General features: G+C 41.5%; 1 protein-coding gene across 2 annotated transcripts in view; it reads left to right on the top strand.

Moving 5' to 3' along the window:
• TGFB2 (transforming growth factor beta 2) overlaps positions 1–19,187 on the top strand; it is a 60,059-nt gene that overhangs the window by 18,966 nt on the left and 21,906 nt on the right. For both annotated transcript variants that reach the window (XM_053974348.1, XM_053974347.1), the window contains exon 2: positions 18,061–18,224. In XM_053974348.1, coding sequence (XP_053830323.1) covers positions 18,061–18,224 — 164 coding nt within the window. The remainder of the gene's footprint in view (positions 1–18,060; positions 18,225–19,187) is intronic.

Below are 19,187 nucleotides of genomic sequence, written 5' to 3'. Positions count from 1 at the left end.
ATTTTCTTCCAGGTGCTAACAAATTGTTTGTTTGAATATTTTTCCACTCTCATTCTGTCTTTAATTTCTCACTACCCCTTATTTCCCTCACCCCCCCTTTTATTTTATTTTATTTTATTTTATTTTATTTTATTTTATTTTATTTTATTTTATTTTATTTTATTTTATTTTATTTTATTTTATTTTAATAGTTAGCATAGATTGCTCCATTCCAATCTTCTGGTGCTTGACAATGTATTTAAAATTATCTTTTCCTAATTGTAAGAGTAGTGTGGCAGGTATTTTCAGAAGGTTAGGTAACTGTAGAAAAATGTGCAGGTGTCCGTAGTCCCTTGCACGCAAGGCTGTGTACTAGAGCTGCATTGCTTGTATAAGAAAGGTAGAAAAAAGAGGGATTGAATGTGTGTGTCAGAGAGACTGTGCATGGATCTCTGCCTCTGATCATGGTCTGTGTCTGGGGTTTTTTTGCACTGTGCTGTGGCCCTGGTTCATCAGCTGATCTTTTAATTGGTTTGTTGCCTGCCATGTACTTGGAGAAGCAGAACAAAGTTTGGGAATCCTGTTGGAATAGATTGTAAACAGCCAGCTGTGTTACTAGTTGTATGTTAAAGTCACTTGTCAAATTTGAACAGTCCTGATGATACCTATTTTTGATTTTCAAACCAACCTGAGGAATGATGAGTAGTATTTGTAGTTTGTACAGTAGTATTCTCTAGTGTCTTTTACTCAAGTGCCTACAGGAAGCTATCAGCTAAGAAGAATAGAGCTCAGCTGTGACTCTTCTCATCTCACATTATTATTATTTTGATTCCTTTTTTCAGATGGAATTAGGATTTGTTGGCCTTTCAAAAAAATGGAAGCTATGAAAAGAATGGAGAAAACAACTTCTAAGCATTTTCTCTCAGGCCTCTCTTTTGAAATAACTGAATAAGAAGTAGCTTTTCCATACTCTTTTCAAGAAATCAAAATAAGGCTGTATCATCTTTCTGACTCAGTGTACAATGTTGGCTAGGTTTGCTATCCCAGAGCATACAATTGATATTTACGAGAAAAATAATCTTCTACATTCTTTGGGCCTTTGTTCTTTGGGTAGGGACTACTCGAGTTTCATGCTAGCACAGTACCCTGCCCTGGTCTCCAGGACAGTGGTATTTCTTCTCTTTGATTAGGAGAGATTTTCAAGCATTATTTTTTTTCCAGTGGCCTGTATTTGATGCCATGGATTATGCTACTTTGCACATGAGTTTATCCTTTTTTACATTTCCTCTCTTCTTTTTTGTTTCAAGTCTCAGTGTCTCCCTTGCTGTATCCAGGTGCCCTTCCCTCCACCCTTGGGGCAGCTGGCAAGGAAGAAGGAGGTAGTATGTATTTGCAGTGCTTTAGGCAAGTGGTGCCACAGATTAACTGGAGACGTGGTTTATCATACGTAGGTGCTATTCACCTAATCCTTAGATTAGCACTTTCACAATTTATTTCCAAAATGAACTATTGAGTCTTTGTTTTCTTTCATTACACCCTGGAGCCATTGGATCTCCTTGCTTAGCTCTGACTTCTCTCCATTTTGACTCTATCCTATTGGAAAGATATGTGTGCAGCGCTGAAGGGAAATACTTTGTAGGTGTGTGTGATCCCAGTTAATTTCTGTAGTAAAAGACCTCACTTTTCCTTGCAATCTGAGGACACATTACTTTTGCTGCAGTGATGCACTGAGAGCTTGTTTATCTGCAGTACACCACCAACCCTCGTCTTGCTGTGTCCTTGCAGTTGAATAATATTTTTAATTTTTTTTTTGCAGTAGTTTTAATATTTATGATTATTTTGTGCATTCTAGTAATATTTTTGTTTACGTAAAATAACCTATTGTTGTGTAAATTTGAAAATGGCAAAAAATTGTTCTTTGTTGCTTGACATGACTATCAGGTGGTTAGCTGGTGGGCCACACTTCTCATTTGTACCTGTGATCCTCAGGTGCTGGTAGTACATGCAAGAGTACAGAGCCAGGACAAAGGTGTCACCTCATTATTGATGTAATTCATGGGCATTTTGAAGACAAATTCCTTCTGAAGTTTCACCTCTGAAATATGGAGCTTTTCCTTTTGATGGAGGGTCAGCCTTGAGTTCAGGAAAGTTAGAATAGTCCTGAAGCATTCTAAGTTTGTATAGATAGGTGTGATATTCCACTGTCATCTGTTCTTTTGTATCAGTGTGGAGGAGAACTCTGCCTCCAGGGTATGCAACCAGTACTTCAGACAAAACACCCAACTCAACAACAAACTCTTCGGGCAGTTCCCTGTTTCACAGCCACTTCCCAGTGCTTGTTCCCTCTGAATATGATACTTAATTATGTGTAATTTGTGTCAGTGTCTGTGTTCTGGAGCCCTGCTTCTACAGGCACAAGTCAGCTGAATACCTGCAGAGCCCCACCAGTAGGAAGTATGACTAATAATGCATGTAGAGCAGAAAATTTAAAACTTGCATGGTGTTCATGCTCCTTTGGACTAAAGTGTTTTCAAATCACTCTTTAGCTTATTACAAGAAGCTGCTGAGGCATTCCTAGTCTGTTTTGATCCTTAAGAAATGCAGACACTGACCCTGCAGTTGCTATCCATATTCATTATCGCAGTCATGGTGTTGTATGATGCAATTTGTGGAGCTCTTTCACTGAATGTGATCTCTGTCTGGAGTCTGCGTTAGTTTTGGATTCTTCTGAATCATAAATGGTCAGAACATCTTTTTCTAATATTTAGTTGGATGTCATTTTCTTAGTCTGAAACATACTCTTTTATATTTTTTGTTTCTTCGTGTGCATATAAGTGTGTCTGTTTGTATGCACGCCTCTTTCTCCGGAGAATTTTGTCTCAAACGTTTATGCATGCCCAAAAAAGCAGAAACTAAAGTTGCTTGGCAATGTAAAGCAAATTTTAGGGGGTATTACTGTAAAAATTTAACAGAAAATAGGTGAAACTTCAGGTGGAGGGAGGGAGTTGAAATTAATTGAGCAAAACCTGTCATTAAAATAGGAGCCAATAAGTAATCTGTTGTTGAGCTGGGGTGTAGTTCCGTTGTCTTGGTGGTACCGCGGACCTGCCGGAGGTGTGTGTCCCTACCCCTGTCACTCTGGTACCTCTGGTGCCCAGCTGTCCCACACCACAGCTCTGTTATCATGGTGTCTCCTCCGGGGTGAGAGAAAGCTCACCAAGGACAAAGGAATCAGGAACTCCTTCGTGGTGATGTCTGTCCAAAAGCCAGTTCTCTGCAGATGGATCTCAGGCAGGTGGCGGCACGCGGAGTGATTGATATTTGTAGTATTTCGGGGAAAGATGTTTATCTTGCCCTTTGGAAAATCCAACTGGATCAATCTGCCTGTTTTATTTGGACACAGGAAAGCCAGTCTAGCCTTGTAAACCTGAACACTCAGCTATGAATAGCACAGACAAGAGCTGAGTGCCCACTATGATATGAACTTCTGCCATTTCCTTGTGTGTTAACCTGTCACAAGGAGGGGCCATGCTATAAAATGACATTTTCTTGCCTGTAATGCCCCATGTACCTTGTGCAATGCAAAAAGAGAGTCCATACCTGCAGCAGCCCTTGCAGTGAACCATACCCCTGCCCATTCTTATTCCCAACTCTCCCAATTTTCTTCCATCTCAGACACTAAAAAGTTAAAATATAAAAACTACATATATTGTAACAAAAAAAAACTTAATCTTTTTTCAATCTGTATGTGATTTTACTCCAGACAAGGCAACTTTCCAGATTCACATAAACCAACATTTGAAATGGGATGGTTTTAAGACTCAGAAGACTGTCTAGGACATCTTACTATGTTAACTTGAAATGATTCAGAAAAAAAAAATCTGTTTTTAAATTTGTTTTCCTTCTTTTTTGTTTCCTTTTTTTTTTTCCTTGCATTTCTGGCAATAAATTTTAAAAAATTTTTAGATTTTTTTTTTAATTGTATCACTGTTCAGGAGTGATAAGGGGGAGCTCTCACTTGCTCAGAAAGGCCATTGTTTACTCACTCTTCCTGTGCTTGGACCAGTAGAGACTGGAGGCCACAATTTAGATCAGACTGGAAAGAGGTGGGTTTGCTTAAACAGTAGACTGTTGGAATAAAATATTTTTAGTCATAAGTAGCTGGAATGTTTCCAGCTTTGGATTAAAAAAAAGATCAAGTTGGAACAAGAGGGTCTGAGAAGCTATGGTCTTCCCACAGCTTGCTACTAGTCAGAAATTATGGCATAAACATCTGTGATGAATATTGGTGTCTTTTCAGATTCAGAGGTACTTCATTTCTACTTCAAATTTTGAGAGGCATTTTGGTCCAAGGCTTCTGAGGATTAGGTTAGCAAGGCACAACTTTCTGCCTCAAGGTGAAGCAGACCTGTAGCCTGTTAGTAATTAGTCAAGTTACGCCATTCAGAGCTTGTACCTGTTGGGTTGGCCAGCCATTGCATTCCCATGGGAGAGAAGCTAGGAATGCTGTCTCTTTCTAACTTGGGCTGACACAAAGCATCTAATCCATACAGTTAATTAGTAGAAGCAAATGTTAAATTCAGAAGAGCTCTTCCAGCCTTAGGGGGTCTTGCAGTTCTGAACAGAGCACTTGGAAGTTAGCATTAGTCAAGACTGAGCCTGTATGGACACAGCCCTAGGTTAGAAGGTGAGAAATGTTTGGAGTTTATCCTTGCCAAGCTATGCAACTTGGTGCCAATCAATAAGACTTGATTATAAAGAGGATTTGGACTTAGTTGTTGCTTTGTGACTGTTCTTATTCTTCAATATCAGCTGGCTCTCATTGCTATTTTGTAAATTCAGTTATGGAATGACAGAAGTTTGCCCATGTTGGTTCTTGCTGTTGTACAGTTCGTAATGTGACATGCAAGGATCCTGTAGGACAAAGCATGACAAGCCAGCCATTTTCTTCTTTCTCTTGTCTGTAATTTGTGAAGGATGATAACAAAAAATGTAAATGTATCTTTCTAGATGGAAAGGTCTCTTTGAGATGCTGCTCTTTTCAGGGACTCCAAAAAGGCATGTAGCACTCTTATCTTCTGTTAATGCCATTTCTTAGAAGGCATTTCTTAGAGGGCATTTCACTTAACTATGGTTTTGGTTTTTAAGAGGTTTGTACAGTTGTGGGATTCAGTATCTTTATTTGAATTGAATAAAGCCAGTCAAATACTGTTTGGCACTACGCAACAAGGTACATATGAGACGCTAAGAAGAGACTCTGCTGAGCTCTAGATGTTTCACATTCCAGACCTGTTACCTTGCAAGTGCAATATTTACTGAATTTCATTTCAGCTGGAGATGAAGAGCACGCCTGTGAAGGAGAACGGAGTTAGGGGGACTTTAGGCTTGCAGAAGAAAAGCTTGACTGAACTGGTACAGCATGCTAAATTCTCCCTGGATAATTGACTTACATGAAGACGTGTAAAGAGCAATTACTCATAGACAGTTTGTTCATGCTAAAATCAACATGCACTGCAGTAAAACAAGAAAAAGAAGGAAGGACAAAAGAAAGGCTTACTTTACCTGTGAATGAAAAGCACCAAGCTTTTGTGTTTGCAAACATGAACGGATTCTTGAAAGGGCACAAGAATGGTTCCAACACTTCTGCTCCTCTGCATGCTTTTATTGATTCCCAGATGGCTTTATCAACGCAGAGGACCTCTGTAGAAGGGGGGGTCATGGTCCGTGGTTCAACTGGTTCTTGAAATCTTGTTTAGAAACAGAGTAAATGAGCAAAGCTGAAAAACTGGAAGTCATAGACATTTTTAATGGGTGCAAATCATAAAATCCAAAGCCTGAGTGTGAGGAAGCTTTGCAAAATCACTCTGATATTGCGTGTTTCAGTCCCACAGGAGTGCTGCTGGAGAATTATTTCAGACTTTTGTCTACCAAACTAAGTATCAAGGAGAAATTGGATCTAGTTCAGTTGGACTTTATTGGATTATGCCTTCATGGTATTGTAGCTGAAAAAAAAAAGGCTGTGATTCCAAATATGATGTGTAACAATTGTGCAAATTCTTTAATCCTGTTTTCCATTCATTTATGTAGTAATTAAAACCATAAACCTGGAAACTATTTTCACAGGCAACTTTGATTTGCAGAGACCTATTTAATTTCCTATGGTTTATGACTGTATAGTCAATTTTACTCTCTTTTTCTTCCAGAAGAGGGTGAAACCTGATGGTGTTACCTTCATTATCAGTCTGTGCCTTGGCTTTGTTTCTTACAAGTTGTTCAGAACATGACAGTGTAATTTTGGGGGGAAAAGAGGTTTATTTTGTTTTGTTCTCCTTAGAGAGCACCACAAAATGCACTAATGAAAGAATAATCATAAGCTTAAAGAGGAAGGAAAGTTTTAAGGGACTAATTGAAGAGGGAAAATGCCTGAGTGGTTTAAAGGAATGAAGTGGTGGGAGAGCTCCAAGTGAGATGAGGCAGCAAAAGTAAAAGAGCTACCACCAACTGTGATGAATGACAGATGTGCACCTAAAAACCGTGGTTGTGGGGCTGCACAAATATGCAGATAGGAGGAGGAAAAGGAGAGTTCACAGTTTCAAAGGTACATTGCCTTACGTGCAACCTGCAGCCTTAGGTAACAGGACTTGGAGCTCCAGACCTTTGGCAAACGGACACTGCTCTTTCTAGGTCCATCTTAAAAGGAAAAGTAGCTTAGGACAACTTGATTTATGGTGTACTCTTACTCAGTAGTCATCTGTGACTGAGCAAAGACTGCTGCCCTGCTGGGTTCTGTGGGATGCACTGTTTAATTTAATCTCTGTGCAAGGGACCTGCCTTGACCAACTTCTGTCAGTTGAAGCTGTACTCTCTTCCCATGTTAAAACCAAAGAAAGTCTGGGGAGACTGGATGACTCTATCTAGTCTGGAATCTAATGCAGGCTGGAGTGGCCTGGAGAGTGTTAGTAGGAGGTGACTGTTCACAGGCCAGCCTGAGAAGAGTGGAATGAGCAATCTCTGCAGAAGGTGGATGCTCATTTTCACCTCTCTCACCAGGAGTGTGAACTACAAAGCCACCAACAGCATAGGCAGGAAAGCTATTACCTACTCCTGCTCCTGCTCAGGGGAGGCCTTTTCAAAACACAGGCTGGGTAGGTTGGGAAAGCTGTAACAAAAATCACATTCCAAGTGTGAGCTGCATGGAGGATTTGGTCCTGTAGGCTCTCCTCAGTCTAAGGAGCATCACAAGGACTGGGTTCAACCTGTGCTCCCTCACTGCTACAGGCTCTGAGGCAGGAAATCCTTTAAGCATGTGGCTGCATAAAAAGCTCACAGGGTGACTTTAAGAAGATTCTGTTTAGAGGGAAGCCTGTGCCTGTGCTCTTTCTCTGAAGCAGAGTGGTGGGCTTCTTGCCCTGTTACTGTGCAAAATATTCAAACTGGTTTTACCACTTATATCACATACGTTGGATTCCAGCTGATCGAATCGCCCTGCAATGTATAAGAGGAGAAATAAAACGTTGGATTTGAGATCAAGAGAAGTGATACTTGGATTATTCTGTGCTAAGGTAGAGAGGCACATAAACACAGCAGCTTAAACTGAATTGTGAAATAGCCTGAGAATGTCTTTTTGCTGCCATTTCCTTGATTTCAACACTACTGAGTTTGTCATGTATGACGGCTTTGTGGTTGTTGTGACACTGTTGGAGAAAATTGGATTTGGGGAAAGTTTTCTTAGTTCTTTAAATAATTCAGAATGTTTTCCAGTTCTGTTTTTTTTCTCTCCAGTGCAGCTTTGTTCTGCAGCAGTACATTTTTTGTAAAGTAGATTTTTGTATAGTTGCATTGCCCTGGCACAGTATAATCCTTAGGACATATCCAAGAGATTTCCTGCCATCCCTGTGGATTTCATAACAAAGCTTGTGATTAGAAGCCCTTCTACGCAGAAGATTAAAATGGAGATGGCATTCACGGGCTTAAAAGGCAGCTCAAGTCATCCAGCACTAAAGGCACAGGTCAGAGCCTGTGAGGAGCGTGTTTGCTGTCAGCGTGCAACAGCCTGATTTTATAGACAGAGACAGATGGTGGGTGACCACAGCTCGCCTTAAAGGAAGTACTGAGTCCATCTCCTTAGAGAGGTTAGCCTTGTACACCCTGGTTCCTAGTACTGACAGGATTTGCCTGTGCTTCTGTCCAAGGATTAGGATTAAACACGATCCTTCTCACTGGAGCTGCTTTTAGGGGTCCCCAAAAGACCACCCCTGTCCCCACCTCTGGGAGCACCTGACTGGGCTGGCCTTGTAGGGCCAATGTCCCATGGCTCTTGCGAGCATCCTGACCCTGTGGCCTGGTTGACTTCTTTGCCTCGGGCACTGCTGAGAGAGTGCAGCTTTCTTACCTTACCATGGATGGCAGGTCCCCCAGGGCAGCAGGATGCTGCTGCCGTTGGCCTCATGCCTGTGGAAACCCTGGAGCTGAAGGAGGGGAGAGATGCAGAGTGTGCCGAGCTGTGTGCAGGCATGCCAAGCTCCTCTCGTAGACTGACAGGGAAGATAGATTTATAACAGAAGTAATTTTTTGTATGAATGTGAGGGTTTCAATAAAACTATGTCTGAAAAAAGCATATTTTTAAAATATAGTTCATTAGTAAAATGGCACTGTAGTAACATGGTGAAGTCAGTTTGAATCCTGCTGGCTGGGCTGTGAGTGCAAGTGAAATTCATCAGGAAGGTGTCAGGAAGAGGAAGGATTTAAAAAAATAATAAACCTATATAGACTTTCTCAAACACACACACATAAATCTAAGCTTACACCTAATCTGCCATTGAGAAGGTAAAATGCTTTTCTTAGATAAAAATTATTCAAGGTGACTCGGGTTTGGGGGGGAGGTTGGAGCATCGATGGCTGCCAGGGGGTTTCAGGCACTGCAGTGAGCATCCCAATGTCTGTGTAAAGCAGTGGGATACACAGCAGTGCAGCTGGGCTTGTGATCATGTCTGCCTCTTCAGCCTGCCAGCGGAGAGGTCTCTTGTTACAGAAGGTACCACTTCAGTAGCATGCAAGCAGGGAGGAGTTTAGGAAATGGAAGAGAAAAAAGGTCTTTGTTACAGGGAAGATTCTTGGTCAGTCCTGTGAATGGCAGAAGGTTGGTTTGCTCTGTTTTCACTTGCTGAGGTCATTGGTGCCATAAAACCTCAGCTGAACTGTGCCAGCAAGTCAAGTCTCACTCTGCCTGTGAGAAAGGTTTGTGTTCCCTGGTGAGCTTTTTCTTTTTGCCCCACCTTTTTTTTTTTTTTTTTTTTAAGATGAGATAGGCAATTGTACTTGCAATTCTTCCTTATGATTCCTAGCTGAAAGAGGAGCAGCCTTTCATGGAGAGAGATGAAAGACACTAGGAATATTTTTCTTGCATTCCAGTGTAAGTAGAATAGCGAAGTACATACCTGAGACGTTTCCAAACACAACACACATCTATTTACATATTTGATTTCAGTGGTGATACATGATAACCTGGGATTTCATTCAAAGGATCCTGATGGGGATTTGAAAGGAGTTCTTCTTCCCTGAATGTTCACAAAATAATTGCTGAAAGCTGAAGGGCCTTTTGTTGGCAGATAAATTCACAGAGAGGCTGGAGACAGTTTCCTTGTGCTGAAAATCTTCTCTGTGCTTGCAGTTGCAGGGGTAAATTCCTGGCCCTTTTGAAAGTGTTGGGAATGTTTGGTCGGTGACTTCACTAGGACCAAAACTTTACTCAGGTTTTGGAGAGGCTTTGGTATCTTTGTAACTTGTTCTAATGCCTGTTGACAGACACAGCAGCTTTCCTGTTAGCTTGTCATGCACCTTCCCTGCAGAAAAGGATCAGCTTCTCCTGGGAATGGTCATGTGCTTGCTGTGCTGGCACCCAGTGCAGGAATGAGGGACACATCTGAAGATCTGTTTTTCTCTCTCACGATTGAAATTGCGCTGTTGGAAACACAGCAGTGAGATTAGAGGGGGTTTATGTGTGAGAGAGCAAGTGGTTGTGCTGTACCCTTACTCCATATGTTTTAACCTGGCTGCAAGATTAAGACTTCTTTGTTGAGAAACAAAGATAGCAGTAGGGTTTGTGTTTACATTCCCACTCTGGCTGCTTTGCATGACAGGTGATGTGTAAAGGGGACTTTGAGAAGAGGAGAATTGAGGTCAGACCTTTCAGACTTCCTAAAATGCCTGGAGGTTTATATATGTGAAAGACAGTCTGGAATGGAAAACTCAGCATTTGCTGCTCTCCAAAATAATCCCAAGTAATTAAGTTACCCCAATTAAACATTGCTCAAATGGCTCAAAATTTAGACCCGAGAACAGCGCTCATGTGGTGTTTCAGTGTTGTTCGCATTACCCAGCCCCTGTGTTTCAGCATGGACAAGGGAAACCAAGCCAACAGCCTGGAAAGCTTTGAAGGCAGGCAGAGAGAGCAGGGTCTGGTGAGTTCACATGGTGGAATTTCTCTTCAGGAAATTCCCATTCAAGCAGTCATAAAGGCAGGGGCAGAAAGTGTCTGTTGAGCACCGTGCAGGTGCTCATGTCAGGTGCTGGTTTATCCATTCCCATCTACTCCAGCTTTTGCGAATAGGGAAAAGAAATACCAGGCCTGGGGCAGTACTGTGTGTGCTATTTTGTGTCCAGAGGGTCTGTCCCCTAGGAGCGATTCCGTGCTCCTTTTTAAGAAATAGGATATTTGGGAGTGGTCACACCAAACATGCCTGGGTTGGAGTTCTGGTTTTGTGTTCCTGAAAGGGACCAGACAGTGTCCCCTTTCATCTTAGCCAGTGGTTTCAGTGATTTTAACAAGCTTTTGATTCTCCTCCAGCTTCAGAAATTTGGATCCAGGCAGTTGATTCGAGAGGCTCAGTGTTTGTTCAGATTCTTCTAAAATTTAATACTCAGAGAATTTTGCTTTATGGCAGAAGTGGTCTTCTGGGCAGCCTTTGCTTTCTTCACAGTGGCGAAAGTAAAGTGAATTTTCCTAAAGGAATTCACTCAACAAAACACATTCTCAGAATAGGAGACTTGTAAAGGACCAGGACTGTGTCTTGTACTTGAATCAGGACTACTCTGTGGTGCTAAAGTAGTTAAAAGTTTTTGCAATTTCTGTGCTGGTTTACCTTACCATACATCTGTAGATGCAAACTCATACATGCTTTCTGTAGTCCTTAGTTCCAGGTGTCTTCCTGTGTGTTCCACAGGTGTCACCTTTTTGCTCTAGACATCCCACACAAACAACTGATTTCCTCCAAAGTAAATTGTGTAGCTTGTCTGGAAGGACTATGTATGTTTTCCTTCAGTATTTTTCTCCCGTTGCTGGAACATACTCGGATTTTCTAATCTTCCCTGCAATGAGCAGTGATGGGGGACAGGGTTTTTTCTGTGGCAGGCTGCACCCACCTGAACTCTCCCTCCCCTTGCAGCAGGAGTGTGTGAGCAGTACCTCCCTGTCATTCACAGGATTCTGGACACTTTGTCTGATGCTTTTCATCTCAGATACAGCAGAATGCTCCTGCAGCTTTTCTCTTTGGTATTAAATTTGACTCTCCTTTGCCTTTTGGGTGATGGAATAACTGGGAACATTTTCCAAAAGGGTTCCATTTGGTGCATCTGCTGTAGCCCAGACTCTTGGTGTTGCACCTCATAGGAGGTAAACAAACATGTGTGATGTTGGCCTGGTTTTTATTTCCTTATAGAACCCATAAGAGAGGGAGGGGAGAAGAAGCCATCATTGATTGTTCAGGATAGATATTTTCTCTTCCTTCTTTCTGGCTGGTGTGAGTAATACGGATTTTTTCATGCTAAATACTGTTTTGGACTGAGTGTACAAAGACTAGTAGCTTGAAAATAATTGTGAAAGGGTGGCAGAGAGAGAAGGTCCAGTGGAAAAAAGGATCTCAATGAAGGTTTTTTGGCTGATAAGATTCACTTAAATCAGACAATTCAGTGATATAGCAAAATTACAGCTCTTCTTACAATGGTCTGCATACCAAATTAACATCCAAAGCACTCAGTTTCAGCTCCAGCATTTAAACACACTTGAGGTTAAACTTGCAACACGATCTGACCCAGCCCAGGGAGAACTTCAGAAAAAAAAAAAAAAATTATAATGTGTTGAATTGTTACAGTCTTAAAACAGCAAAACAGCAATGGTAGCTTTTCTAGCAAGGTTTGTTGCCCACTGTAAGACTCAAATCCAGCTCCAGTGTGCTAATAGGGATGAAGTGAAAGAAATTAAGGGAGCATGTAATAAGATACCCTTTTCTTTGCATCTTTATGGTGACCCACAAAGCCAGGACTTAAACCTGTTTTGTGCAAGAATTCTATGCAGCAGCTTTGCTACACCACTAACAATTACTTGAGTTTATTTTGCTTCTTGTCTTTGTGAAAACTTTAAACCTAAACTTAAACTTAATCCTGTGATTCTTCAGGGGATAATTACAATCAGAATCCTTACTATGCCAGTTGCATTTTGACCCAAGGACAACTGCAGGATGTTTTTCACCATTACAGAATTTGAAAGTACAAAAGACAATTAAAAAGTGTTGTCAGAGATCCATTAAACTCCAGAGCAATAGGAGTACCTTTAGGGAATTATTTGGGGAACTGGAAACCTGGCTACCAGATCTGTTTGCTGTTGAGGTCATTGCTTTGGCTAGTCATCTTTTGATTCAGGCTTTGTGAAGCAATGAGGAAGTAGCAGCAGAACCAGAAGGCTCTTGTCAGATTTTAAGTAAGGAACACATAATTTCATAAATGCATCCTCCAAAAATTCCCTCTTTGCCTCATTGTGCCTATTTTTCAATCCAGTATGTCCTGGGGTTGTTTACTTTTCATATATTGTCACAGATCTTAAATGTGTTTCTGAAGAGGAATGGCAAGTGGTTCAACTGTGAAAAATATGTCACAAAATCTGGTAATTAAGTAATTATTCTTTCTGAACCTACTCTGTTCCCAGTGGGTTTTTTCTGACTTTCAGTGCACAGTCCCTCCTCAGTAGCAAGTGGTTGATGACAGAGAAAGGTAATACCTCAGAGGCAACTTTGTAGATAAAAACTAGAATATCTTACACTTACTTCTGTACTGTCTGACTTTGAAGCCTTGCTGCAAGAGCCTGGAAGTGATGCCTGAGGAAGAATGGCACAAGTGTTCCATCCAAGAGCACTGATCAGCTAATGGATGTGCTCATAGCTTAATGTCATAGTGGGACAGAGGTTCAGAGCTAATGGAAAGGTGATGTATGACTGATTTACCCTTAAGGTCCAGTCCAATTCCTGGATATGACCTGTGGCTTCCATTACTTGGTCCCCTTTGATTGCAGAGAGGCAGTTTCCAGCAGGATTTTGCAGTTACATCAGGGTCAGGAGGGGTGAGCAGAATGATTATTACGGGCTCTGAGAGCCCAGATGTATTAAACAAGCTCCTAATTTCTTGGAGAGATTTTTCCCTGGAGAAGAGGAGAGGATTTGTGACTGAAGTGTGCCTGACAGGAAGGAGGGGATCCTGCTGGAAAGATGTGCTGTCACAGCTGACAAGATGTTCATCCTTCCAGTGCATGCTGCTTCACTTACCGTGTCTGCATGTCTGTGGAGGCAGCCTGACCTAGCTCCTGGCAGGGACTCCAAAGCTGAGCAGGGAGAGAAATTCACACGGAGGGAGAAACGATGTCACATTATGCTGCTTGTTAGGAAAAAAACCATCAAATTTGCTATCAGTGAGCTGAAATCCAAACAGCCTAAATGGTCCTAATAGTTAGAGAGGTTAGGGAAGCTTGCCAGAGTGCGGAAAGCATAACAACTGCATTTAATAACAATCAAGCTACTCTTATAAATATTTGCATGTGCTGCTTCAAAGCCTACTACACGGTCATTCATGTACTGCAGTTAGAAAGATGAGGAGGGGAAAAAAAAAGAGAGCGAGAAGAAAAGGGCACTCCATGTTTTGTAGCTGCCATAATAAAGAATGGGCAAAGCACCAGAAAGAAAAGAAAAAGGAAAAGAAACCCTCCAAAGTTTAATAAACACAAAAGGGAATAAAAATAAATCTTTGGAGCATTTATTACAAGCCCTTGATGGAAGGATTAGATTGAAGTTCTCAGCCTTTCCAGTGTGGGTGTATGTGTGAAGGCGGCCTGTCTGGCCTCTTCCAACAAGAAAAGAAAAGTTGTTTACATTTCCTAACTTGGTCTGTGCATGTAATTGATTTCTTTTTGTTTCAATAGCAGAAACGAAAATTCAGAGGGGAAAAAAAGCCTCATTTGGATACAATTGAATTTAAGTCTTTTTCCTCGCCAGAATGAAAGCTCAACTCTCAGAAGAGCTGTGTCAAACAGAGTGTTTTGTTTCTCCTAAAATGTCAGTACATGCAGTACTTGTGAGGAAAGCAGTGGAAATGCAGGGCTCAGTTCATCAAACACAACTGCTCAAGGCAGAAGTGTCATCCTTTTATGCAGTTTATTCCTGATTTGGGGAATATCTGCAGCATGAAACAAACTTCTTATCCCAGCTTTCAGTTTCAGGGTGCTTGACTGCACCTTGCTCTCCTCCCAGGTGCTCCTGGGCGCCTGTGTGCTGTTTTGGATGGTTGGTCAGAGAGTGTGTCCAGTCTCTCCCATTGACAGTGTTCCAGCCTGGGGCAATACTGCAGAGTACATTGGGATGGGTCTCCTGCACCCCTCCCATTGGTGCTTTTCTGCTTTGTCAGAGCAGGGCTGCTTTCTGTCCAGGCTGCTGGCACAGAAGCCTGGAGGGTGCTGGACATTGAACAAAGTCTGTAAGAGGCACAGAAACCACAGTGTCCTTATGCACATAATCAGTCACATACCAGAGTACATTTTAACCTGGCAGTTCAGACTGTCCCATGTAAAGCAGCTGATGAAGTTTCAGCTTGTTCAAGACAGAAAAAAAAAAGACAAAAAGAAAAAGAGTAAACTTGTGATGCTCGGTTGTTTAGCATCCTAAAAGGAGGAGGTGGATGGATGCTGCCTTCACCTTTTCCAGCTGTGTTGTGTAACTCATCTCAACTGTGATGATTGTGATTGTGATTATTACAGCTGGAAGTCTTCAGGTTTTTTTGAGGGTTGATTTAATGAGTAATTTTAAAATTATAAAACCGGAACCTTTCACTGTGTTTACTATTCTCTCTCCCACTAAAACAAAAGAAATCTATGTTTTCCTAGCTACAGGAAGCATATTGATTTAATTCCACTCATTAATGATAATAGTTCAAAGAATACTTCAGGAGTCTAGTCTGCAGCAGGGTAACTGAAATTGCAGACTAGCTTGGTCAGAGTCATCCTGGTGTCTGCTGGAGTCATGGGGCCAAAACCAGAGGGGAATGCAGAGGTATCCAACTGAATCTGAATTGATAAAATGTCAGGTTTAGGTGGAGTCACAAAGAGAGATAAATTGCAGCATCTGAGATCACTTAAAGGCTAATCAAAAAGCCTGTAGACTCCATGGGGTTCTTACCGTTCCTTTAAAGAGAGTTGCAAGTCTCATTTCTCAGTCTTCATGTTGATTAATTTTCACTTAAACCCCAATTGTGCAGTCAGCCATTCCTTCTTTTTTTATCTGTCCATGAATAATGCCTTTTCCTCACTTGACTTCCTGTGGATACTGTCACAAATGATAGAGTAAAGAAATCAAATTTCTCACATGAAGTTTTATATATAGAGATGTAAAACTATCTTACAAGAGAAATGAAACTTCTGTAAGAGAAGAATTCCTGCTTACTCATAGAGGATGTCCCATGCCTGCCTTCCAGTGGAAGGTAAATACTTGTTTGCAGTGTACACAAATGCACATATGCCAACATAAAAACAGGCACACTGGAAGAGTATTCATTCTCTGTCTTCCTTAGATATGAAAGAGAGAAAAAATATAAATGCAGGAATGGCTCAGGAATATCCACTCAGATACATATTCAGAGATTTGTAATATACAGTATCTAAAACAAAGAAACTGGAAAGAAGGCCTACAAATATAGCACAAGAAAGTTCTAGGAATAAGAAGCTAAATATAAACCAAGCTGACAGTTAAATAGGACTTTTCAATCTAAAATAAAGTCAAGATGGACAGGGTTTGTCTGTGCCAGGGCAAGTGAATGGCTGCTAGTTTGGCTTGTCCACAGTGAACAAAATGCTAGGTTGATGCCTCAAACAAATGACAGGGAAGGACAACTTACAACTCATCCTGGAAGCATCAATCTTATATATACATATTATTATGCCAAATTATATTCCTAGTAGGGTTAGGTTTGGCTGAAGAGCAAGTAGTAGTCTCGGAGTTTCCTACAGCAGGAAAAATAAACTAAAGATACTATTTCTCTCTTAAAGGAGGATGTAATCTCCAAACCAAGTAGCTTTTATAAGAATTTGCAAAATGTACCAAGGTCATAGTGGCATACAGTTAAGTATTTCTCAGAAGCCCTTCCTTTGGTATTTTGAGAGACTCTGGCACTGATGTGTTGCTGATGGGAGAGAGGAACAGCTTTGATGTAGGAGTAATTTGCATCCGTTTGCCTTTGAGTTCTGACTGTGAGATTGTAGCAGTTTCCTGTCAATAAGCATGGTATCCAGGAATAGTGACTGTGATGCCTGGGGGGTTATTGTGCAGATGTGAAAATCTGAGGAACTTTTTTTATTTAATTAAATGGAATCATAAGGAAGTCTGGGGTTTCGTTTTCATAGTTGTACCTGTTTGATCATACTGAGGGTTTGCTTTGGAAAGTACTCTTTTAGATGATTTTTTTGAAGTGCTTTGGGAACTTGTCATCTCTCACTTATAATGCATCTACAATTGAGGCTGAGATTATTTCTTTATCATCAAAGATTTTCTCATAGCTACATTTATTAAGTAGTCAGTTTGAACTTACTCAAAGAGCTACAACAGGTGGGTTATTAAATGTGTAACTGTGAGAACACCTGTGGTTTCTCAGCTGAAAATGTCTCCCCAGCCCCCAAATATAATTTTCCTTTATCTTTTTTTTTTTTTTTTTTATTTATCCACTTCAGTTTTTACATTGTAAGAAAAGAGAGATCTGTTCCCTTCATTTGAACTGATATTTTTATCAGGCCTTAAAGTAATTTCATCTCCTCTCCGGAGAGTGTGAGCTTGTCTCCTTCCACACTCTTCCCCTGTCTTCTGTCCAACAAGTTTGGGTGTCAGGCAGGAGTGCTGCAGGCAAAGCTCTCCTAGTGCTGCTGCTCTGGACAGTGTGAAAGGGCCTCAGATGATGACTGAACCTGGTTTGTGCAAAACTGCCTTGCTGCTTACCCTTAGTCAGGGTTTACCACTGGTGAAGGAGAAACACTGTTTTGAAACCTAAACTTAGATGTCTGACACTGCTTTTGAAGACTTGAGCCCATTTTCTGGGCTTTTTTTCTGGTTTTACCAAATTTATAGTAAGGGGTGTTACATTTATGGCTTTTACTGCTTCCAAAGGGTCAAAATTCATGTAATACTGTTCACAGTGTCTACTGCCTGCTTGCCTTTTCGCCTTGTTTTTCCTTCCTCTTCTCTTACAGCCCTCATCACTGTAATCAGAATGACTATTTTGTTCCGAAAATACCCTTTAATAACTAGGTATAGAATAAAATCTGAAGCTGGCTAATTCATGCTCCATATTCTGAGGGGAAGTGGATTTCAAAAAACATATAGAGCAGATGAGCTGCTGTTACTTGTTGTCTTAGCAGATCCCTGTGAACTCTCTGTGAGCCTGAAGGCATTTATCATGTACCAACTGATATGGTTTTTTTCTCTGTTCTTAAGTATTCAGGATTTTCCGCCAGTAGGTTGAAACAGGGGAAGCTTAAATGCATGACCTGAAATAGAGTTGAAAGTAGTTTTTAATCTGTATTAATATGGCAGTCTTATAAAAAACATGTGGGGTAGATTTTCTTAATTTTTATTAAATTGTTAATAGTACTAAATAGACCATTGGAAACTGAACCACACTTCAGGTATTCCCCTGTCTGAGGCTGTCTTGTATTAAAACATTTGAAGGAACACTATATTTTATCACCAAGAAAAGTAATAAAATCCCACTGCTTTCTTGCAGATGCCATCCCGCCGAGCTATTACAGCCTTTACTTCCGAATTGTCAGGTTTGACGTCTCAGCAATGGAGAAGAACGCCTCCAACTTGGTGAAGGCTGAGTTCAGGGTCTTCCGCCTGCAGAACACCAAGGCCCGCGTCTCAGAGCAGCGGATAGAGCTCTACCAGGTATGGAGGTACCTCCCAGCCCTCAGCTCCCCGCCTTGCTGCTGCACCCATCCAGCAGGCAGAACAAACCGTGGGGATGAGCAGTGGGGTCCCCTCTCTGCAAAGCAGCCTCTTACTTCAGTACCTTCCCTAGAAAGGACTTTACTTGAAATCATGCAAATCTGAAATGTGCTAACTTTTTGTAGCAGTTAACCCTCAGGACTCCAGAGTTTTGAGCCAGCAGTGTGCCCAGGTGACCCACAGGGCCAATGACATCCTGGCTTGTATCAGCAATAGTGTGGCCAGCAGAACCGGGACAGTGATTTTCCCTGTCTATTCAGCCTTGGTGAGGTTGCAACTCAAATCCTGTGTCCAGTTTTGGGCCCCTCGCTGCAAGAAAGACATTGAGGTGCTGGAGCATGTCCAGAGAAGGGCAACAAAGCTGGGCAAGGGTTTAGAGAGGGAGTCTTAGGAGGAATGGCTGAGGGATCTGGGGGTGTTTGGCCAGGAGAAAAGGAGGCTCAGGGGTGACCTTATCACTCTACAACTCCCTGAAAGGAAGGTGTAGCCAGGTTGGGATTGGCTTCTCCTGTGCAACCAGCAACAGGACATGAGGAAATGGGCTTGAGCTGCAGCACGGGAGTTTCGGGTTGGACATCAGGGAAATGACTGGACATGGCACTTAGTGCCATGGTCCAGTTGACATGGTGGTGTTTGGTCAAAGGTTGGACTCTGTGATCTTGGAGATCTTTTCCAACCTTAGTGACTCTGTGATTCTGTGTTTCACAGCACATAAAAGAAAGTGAGAGAATAAGACATCAAAAAAGTTATTCCCAGGATCTCTGTCTCCAAACACCTGACCTGAACAGTAGTTTACATAGAGGTCAGATTCCTCTATCTGGCCCATGTTCAGGAGAAGCTTTTTAAGACTTCCTTGTAGAAATGGAATTAAAACTGAATTGCAAAGCTAAGGAGTTTCAAACC

Source organism: Vidua macroura, chromosome 3 (assembly GCF_024509145.1).
Source record: "Vidua macroura isolate BioBank_ID:100142 chromosome 3, ASM2450914v1, whole genome shotgun sequence".
In the NCBI taxonomy this organism is placed as follows: Eukaryota; Metazoa; Chordata; class Aves; order Passeriformes; family Viduidae; genus Vidua; species Vidua macroura.
The sequence above is the reverse complement of the archived record's forward strand: the minus strand, read 5'-3'. Positions and strand labels throughout refer to the sequence as shown.